This window comes from Cyprinodon variegatus, unplaced genomic scaffold (genome assembly GCF_000732505.1).
Source record: "Cyprinodon variegatus isolate N-32 unplaced genomic scaffold, C_variegatus-1.0 Scaffold82, whole genome shotgun sequence".
Taxonomy (NCBI): domain Eukaryota; kingdom Metazoa; phylum Chordata; class Actinopteri; order Cyprinodontiformes; family Cyprinodontidae; genus Cyprinodon; species Cyprinodon variegatus.
This window is the reverse complement of record NW_015150535.1, coordinates 1530354-1538472: the sequence shown is the minus strand read 5'-3', so window position 1 is coordinate 1538472 and position 8119 is coordinate 1530354. Positions and strand designations below refer to the sequence as shown.

Genomic DNA, 8119 nt, shown 5'->3' with positions numbered 1-8119 from the left:
CTGAGACTGCACCTTTTAGTACGGTGTGCCTTATGGTCGTGAAAATACGGTAAATAAATGAAGTCGGATGAGTTTGACAATGTTTTTCACTTCTTTGTTTCCTGCAGATTGGACCAGAACCATAACTTCCAGTACTTTGACTTGGACCAGTCCTCTATTCTCTGCCTCCAAATGGTACAAAATGCTGCAAGCTGTTTACTGACTGGTAAGAAAATAAATTAGCCCATCACTCCAGTAACAATTATACTTTTAGTTTTTAAATGTGTATTTATTCTCCTTCCTCCTACCTATCTGAACTGATCTCTGCTCTGAAAAAAGCCATTAGCTCAATTAATGCTGTTTATTTCCAGCTCTAAACTTATTTCTCTTTTAGACTCTGGAATAACCTGCGTCTTCACAGTAAACAACCTCTGGAGAATTTTAAATAACTTTTAAATGAACTGGCCTTTAGTTCAAGAGGACCTAAATGTTTAGTTTTTAAGTTCTTGTTTCATATTGTTGTTCTTTTTATCGTATCCCTCATTATATCTTTTATGCTTCTGGCTATTTTGTTTGTTTTAGCAGCTGTTGAGTCGTTTTCCTTTTTGATGTTTATCCTTTTTATTTTATTTTCACTGTGAGGCTTTTCTTTTAACATATGACCATCTTGCTTGTAAAGCAGCAAGAGGTGTTGGAAATGTGCTAAATAAATACATTTGATCTTGATGCTGAATAGAGAGGAAGTTGAGGGCGCCACAAGGATCTGATTTTTAAATGAGCTAAATATGGTAAACAGACATAAGGTCGCGTCCCTATTTCCAACACAGGTGTTGCTTAAGGACGAAAAATCTACTCTTAGTTATGTGCTGTTATTGATTTAAGCATTGCTTTAAATTAGGAAGATGAGAAACAAATGGAACGATGCTAGATAAAATGATCTTGCTTATTATTGCATAACAGATTGGTTCCATGTTTTACAAATAAAGCAGCAAATCTTTGAGTGGTAGAAAATCTAAACAAATCTGGGAGCAATGCATAAAAAAAAATGTCTTAGCCGACATTTAAGGTCACTTTAGTAGAAAAGGCTGTCAGAGTCACAGAAGGATCAAACTGGGAAAAATTAAATCTAGATAAATCATTTTGTCTTAAAATAAGTGCATTTGTTCTTGGATTGAGAAGGTGAAAGAGACATTATGCAAATGGAAGAAAACAAAAGGTAAGAAAACACAATTGCATTGTCTTATTTTGAGTGCATGTCATCTAATTATCTTATTTTAAGAGTAAAAATACTCATTCCATTGGCAAACTGTCTCATTTACCTACTCAAATTAAGGATAAATACACTTAATATAAGACATTTTTTTTTACTTATTTCTAGATAATTTTTCCAGTGCAGATGTTAAACCATTAGGCACCTCTCAAGCTAAAAAGGACATTTTTATTTGCTTAACCAATTTATCCGTTGCACCATAAAAGAAAAAAGCTTATGATATCAAATATCCTGTTCCAAGAAAGAATATCAATAACCACCAATAAACAATATTTAAACAAAAACACCACTTTAGGAAAATATCCTCCATCCAGTACATGAAAGCAGAGAGCTGAGTCAGTCCTTGCTCAGTTTGTTTCTTCTGCTTCCTCTCACTTTCTTCTAGTTTCCTTTTTCTTAGTGTTATTAGGTTTTAGGCCAGGAAAAGTTTTGTTTTTTTAAACTCACTGGCCCTTTAACTTCATTGAGATTTGACTGTATGGAGTACCAACTCTGCTATATTTAAAAATAAATACAGAAATAAATAAATGCTCAATAAACAGATAAGCATACAATTAATTGCCACCAAAAATATAATAAACAATTAAATGTAGGTAGAAATTAAATTATACAGTGTGACATAAATGTATATAACTCTTTTAATTGGCTTCTTTTTTTATTTGCCTTTGTAATATTTATGCCTTTATTTTATTTTTTTTGTCCTTTATAATCTTCAACTTTATTTTTTAATTACTTATATTTTTAAGTATTTATTTATGTGCATGTTACAATATTTTTGTCTGTTTTATTCTTCCTTTGTATTTTTTTACCCTAGGTTTGTTTCTTCGCTGCTATTTATTTCTGTCTGCCCTTTTTACAGTTCTGTATGCATTTCTGTCTCATTATGCAAATGAGGAGGGGGTGTGTCTTAGAGAGTCTAATCTGTACTGGTATAGTTTTTGACCCGTTATTTTATGGTCTAAAGAGAGATAAAGAGTTTTGTGATTCATTATTGTGTGCATAATATTACAATCGTATCCCTTATTTTATTGCTTTTAATGCTTAATACTTTCTTTCATCTGTAGCTGGTGTCAAATTCTTTATTAATAAAGTTATTGACGATGATTATGATGGCAATTCGTTCATTAATTTATTTAATTCATTTTACACCCCTTATTTTTTAACTCTGCTGCTCAGTTCTCATAATTACTGCCACAGAGCATCAGTGATTGAAAGCATGACTGCGGACTCTGGGTTATGCTGGTTTTTGTGCCTTGACCCACATTTTTGTCTGCTGTCATTGGTGTATTTGTAAAACTCAGGACACAGCACTTCTTTTACAATATTATCTGGGTCCAGTGGTATTTCTTTTAATTCAGTTTCATTTTAATATTACTTATAATACAGTTGAACAAAGCTGATTATAAACCTTTTTGGAGACTATGACTTGCATTTTGAATGTAGCCTTAATGGCCTTCTTTTTTTGAGCTAAAAGTGTTACATTGACTTCTGACATCAAAACAGAAATGTTCATAAAAATAAAAAAAACGTAGTTTTAGCAGATCTTATTCATAAAATAAAAAATCCAGTTGCTTTTTTATAAATTAGAATATCTTAGTTTGATTAATGACGCAGCTGAAGTGTAGAAGGAAAAGCTCATTCTATACACTTTCGTCTTACACAGTGATCTTTTTTCAGTGGTGTTTGGCAAAACACCTGACTTCACAGTTGTCCATAAAACTGAGCAGCCCGCACGACGAGGCCGTCGCATAAAATCGCATAAAACTTCAACATGCCAGGAAAAAAGTGTGGCAAAAATGGGTAATCAAGGTCTCAGTAGTGGGGGGAGGAGTGTAGAGGAAAACCAGGTCACTTGAGGTCCAGAATAAAGTTTAAAAGTGCAACATTTTTTTGGTCCAAGGAGTTTTCATCAACAGTTAAGTCAGCTCAGATGTTAACTCTGCAACTCTTAGCACCAGTCTAGGCATGCTAATCATCATTCACAGTTAAGGCAGGCGAGTATTCTCTCCTCAGCTACTGGCTCCAGCATCTCATTTGGCAGCACTGTTCAGTAGTTACTGGTGCCAGCTTCTTATTGATTAGATCAGTAGCAGGGAGTCCAGGAAGAAGGCACTGCTGAGTGCAAATAAGCTTAAATGTACAGTAACACCAATACTTCACCATAGAGTTTGGCCTGTTTTTCAGTGCTTACTCCTGTTTCCCTCCTAGAAGTAGCTATGGGCTCAGCTTTTACTGCAACTAACTGTATGTGCTCTCCTTCATTCCTTATGGCATGAAAACTGACTCATAGCAGGTCTGCTGAAATGTTTCTCTTCTAGTCAGTGACACCTATGAGTTTAAGTTACCTTTTCTAACATAGAAAGTATTCATTTTTGTCTCCTTCTGTCTCATTTAACCCTAAATCGGGCTCAGAAGGCTGCTAACACCATGGTTTTTCCTTAAATTTTTTCTATTCCATCGTCGCTGCATGCATGCCTAGTGTGAGGAACTGATTTAGACTCAACCACATGCTTATCCAAATGGAGAGGATCCTGCATGATGAATGACTGGATGCAATCAGCTGGTTTTCCATAGATCACATGTGTTTTGATTTGGTGCTTTAGAAAAAAAACTGAATTGAAAATGTGATATTAAAGGGGCTTTTAACATGAATTATATGTTTCTTGATCTACAAGCCATTAAATTCACAAAGACCCTCAACTTATAAAAATAGAAACAGAAATAAATCTTAAATGAATCAATAAAGCTGAATTTTTAAACTTAATCCCTGATTTATAAAAACGTATTGATTGTATCCTAATTTATTGAGATTAACTTGCATGTCAACAAATAAGTGAGGAGGGGAGAAAACTGGCCTAAAATATCACAGAAGTAGGATCAATGCAACATAAGCAGGCAAAAGATAAATGGGATAAAACATTGACTAGTTGAAATCATCTCTTTTGCAGAGATCATCTCATTAAATAGTGAAGTTTATTCAATTTTCTGCAGGGTAAGCCCTACATTTTAATTAATTCAATTAGAAGTGTTGAAAACCAGACCCAATTTCAGCTCCTGTTCTTGTTTGATGGTTTAATTTATTAGCTATTTGACATCTATTCTCAGAGTCTACTTTTTCAGATGAGAGGGATTTCAAAAATCTCTTTGCCTTCCTGACGCATCTCTTTGCTTCAGACTTTTACATGGAGGCTCACCTCGCCAGGCTGCTGTTGGCGGAGCTCTCGCCAATCTGCGAGCTGGCAATCCACTTGGTCTCCCCCACCACCGTCCTGGCATGCGGCAGGCGTCCAACGTCTTTCACCGTCATCATGAGGTGCCGCGAAGACTTGAGGACCCTGACGGCCTCGTCATGCGGGATGCTCAGGAAGTTGTGGCCGTTCACCTCCAAGATCTGGTCGCCGACCTGCGGGGAAGGAGTGGAAAAGAGAGGCGTGGTGGGAGGGGCTGAGCGAGGCGGTGAGGGCGGAGCAGGCAGAGACTGCCACATGCACGGGTTAAGAGGTCAGAGGTTAGAGAGAGGTGGAGGTTTGTACATTGTTTAATGACTCAGAGTGAGCAGCAGCTGGGGTTCGGTTAGTTTGGTCAGCGGACGGTGATAATTAGGACTAAAGTGTGCTCTGCTCACCAACTGGTTCAAGAACTACTTCACATGCAACTGAAAAGGCTCTCAAAGGTAATTTAACTTTAGATCAAAGAGTTCAGGCTGCAGAGGAAGAGTAATAACGTTCATACTAAAAACAACCTTGAAATGCACCTTCAGTTTCCAGTGATGGTTCTGTTCTGTAGCTGCAGCTTCCAACAAGGTGAAACAGGGGCTCTTATCTGCTCTGAAGGAAAATGGCTCCTATATTTCTGCTCTAAGAACAACTAATCTCAGAGTTTTCAGTCACAAATTTCTAGTTTCCTACAGCCAGTGAGCAACGGATGTGATCTCATCTTTGAGTGAATGATTTTCTAGAGATTTCCATCTCTAAATCCCATTTGCTCCCAGCAGATTAGTCCATGGAAGGGAAAGTATTTCAGATTCCCAAATGAAGCCGCAATAAAATCCCAGAAAACAACAATAGGAAAATTAAAATGTGATGAGAAAGGCCTATAATGAATCCAAGAGGACAGAAACATTGTCTAGAAAATAAACTTGCTTGGATTGCGTTAAGACCAAAGGTCAAAGTAAGGGTCACCTTCAAAGACGACCTTAATTTGTTTATCTGCAGAAACATTTTATCCTGTTTTTCTTACCTAACAAGAAACTCTGATTGTTTACCACATGGTTGGACATGACCTTACCTGCACATATCCTCCCTGCATTCATCATTTGAGGTCAACTGGAAAAACTATATCGCTGCAAGAAAACTGAAGGCTCATAAATGGCAGCTTATTTGTTTTTCAGATTATAAATACCTGCAAACTAAACCTCCTACTCCTCCTTTATCCCTGGGTTTTAGATTAGCTCTGCTGAGATGCTGCAGTTCTGCTCAGTCTGATCACAGCACAGCCTTTATGCATAGATGTAGCGGGATGGTAATTACATTTGTCACTAAAATATTCAGCGGTCGAATGAGCTCATGATATAAATTCATATTTTGGGAGTAGAAAAGTACACCGAGCTGAAGAGAGGAAAAGAGATGCTCTGGTTGTAAATAAGGCCTGCTGTCCCTGTCAGAGATGAGAGACTTTAAAGAAGCCGACTCGCCTGTTTCCTCTTTAAAATCTGAGCCTGAACAGCACAACAAGGCTGCTGAGGATAATAAACTCACTCTTTTCAACTTGAAAATATGCAACTGGTTACTGGAACAGATGTATACTTGGAGGTGTATTTAAAATATATTGAATTATATCAATAACAGCAGCAATCAACAAATAAAAAAAGAAAATCTGATTTAAGCTAAATCATTAGAAGAAAATCATGTTCTCTTTATTTGCAAACTAAAGTGTAGCTGCTTACTGTTAAATATATTAAAAATGATTATCTTATCAGGTATTTACATGAGAAATAAGCAGAATGTATACTTTTAGATCTGAACTTAATGTTTTCATCAATAGAATAGCGCATAATATTTCCTGATATCAAAGATCCAGAATGCATATGTACCGTAACACATGTGATTAAAAACAGTGCAAGTAAAACTATAGTAAGGTACAGTCTTGCTCCTGACATTAAGTTTAGCAATAATCTATTTTATCATAAAGAGCTTAATAATTTCCCCCAATTTGTGTTCGAGCGGACAAAACAGAGAACAGACTTTAAGAAGACAAACTAAGGAGGAAAAAGTATTGTAATGGCAATAAAGCCCCCCCAAATATAAAAAAAGTAAAAAAAAAACAACTTTATATGTTTTTTTTTTTTTAAGAGAAAGAAAATATTTAACTGTGCAAAGTTGGAACTCTTTTTACAATGTCTATCTCCGAATTTTTATTATTTAAATAAATGAAAATAATTTGTACCGTAACTCTTCTAAAATAGGATGGGGCCTTTATTTCACTCAGCTGCATCTTGGTCCATGCCATTATTAGAAGGAGGCCAGAATAGGCCTCTATTTCTATTTCATCAAAACAGACAACCAGTGGAATGAATAAAAACGACATTTTGTGTCTCTTTGAACCTATAAAATACTAGGTTCACTTATTGAAAAATGGCATACCGAACATTATTCAGACATCTTCCAGCATCTGCAATTTTTCTGCACGCCAATATGGAGAAAAAAAAGACACAGAAAGGAATCTTAGCCAAACTGACTTGGAAACTGTTCTGCCATCACAGCGAAATTTTATTTGAGGCAGGCTAAGTGGAAATAGTTTACCAGTATCATATATTTCAAAGGAAGTTCAGAACAACGAAAGCCAACGAAATTCTGTCATTTTACGCTGCCTGATTACCACCAGACCTACCGGTAATCACATTTGTCTTTCAAATCAGAACAACTGGCCACTACGATCTCTGTGTAAGCATGAAACTTTGCATGCTAATGGACTGGATTCGTTAGCAAACATTGCCCCCTGTGGTACTTACTATCAAAAGTTATCAAAAGTCCGGCCAGTATTTACCTCTGCGACAGCAAGACCGCCCATTATTAGAGACCCAGCCGCTAATGGAATACAGGCCAATATTAGAGGGTTTACGGTAATTCATTTCTTTTAGGGGTATGAGTTGTTTTGGGCCCAAGCTTCTTATCCTTGGTGGCAATGGAGCATTTAACTTTGAAACCTATCATTTTTAGGTTTTCATATTTATATAATGTAGCTCCATCAACTTTAAATTGACCCTTTATATGGCACTCATTGAAAACTTTGAAAATTAAAAATTTCAAGCCAAGAGTGCTATTGGAAAATGAAAAAAATATGCAGATTTTGATTGCAACAATCGAGATCAATGTAATAACAAGAAAAGGTCACTTGCGCTAATATGTTGAAAAGCATGAGAGAAGTGCTTCTATAAGAAAAACACTCAGAATGAAAGAAACACATCTTTTTTGTTACAACATAACCTTAGAGCATACATGCTGATACTGGCACTTTTACTTTTTAACTTAGTTTATTAACTTTTTGTATTTTCAATAAGCTTTTTAAAAATTTTAATAAGCTTTTTAACTTACCTTATTAACTTTTTTCAACTGAATTTACAGCAGGTAAAATACTGCATGTATGGAAGTGACCAAAAACAGTAACTTGTCCTATACAGGATTAAAGGTCAGTCATGATCTACTCTAGTTCATTTACTGCAGAGTTATTAACAGTGATTAATAATCCAATATGTACTAATATAGCTAAACAATCATTTAAATTTTTATTGAAGCAACATAATCCCACAGGGATTCTTTTAGACAACGCTTAACTCAGTTGAATTGATAAACGCCCAACTTTAAATTAGAC

The 8119-nt window shown here is 35.8% G+C and overlaps 1 protein-coding gene across 1 annotated transcript in view; it reads right to left on the bottom strand.

Annotated features, from left to right (window-relative positions):
* dfnb31 (deafness, autosomal recessive 31) overlaps positions 1-8119 on the bottom strand; it is a 240174-nt gene that overhangs the window by 51183 nt on the left and 180872 nt on the right. Inside the window, exon 4 of the mRNA XM_015373172.1 lies at positions 4444-4652. Coding sequence (XP_015228658.1) covers positions 4444-4652 — 209 coding nt within the window. The remainder of the gene's footprint in view (positions 1-4443; positions 4653-8119) is intronic.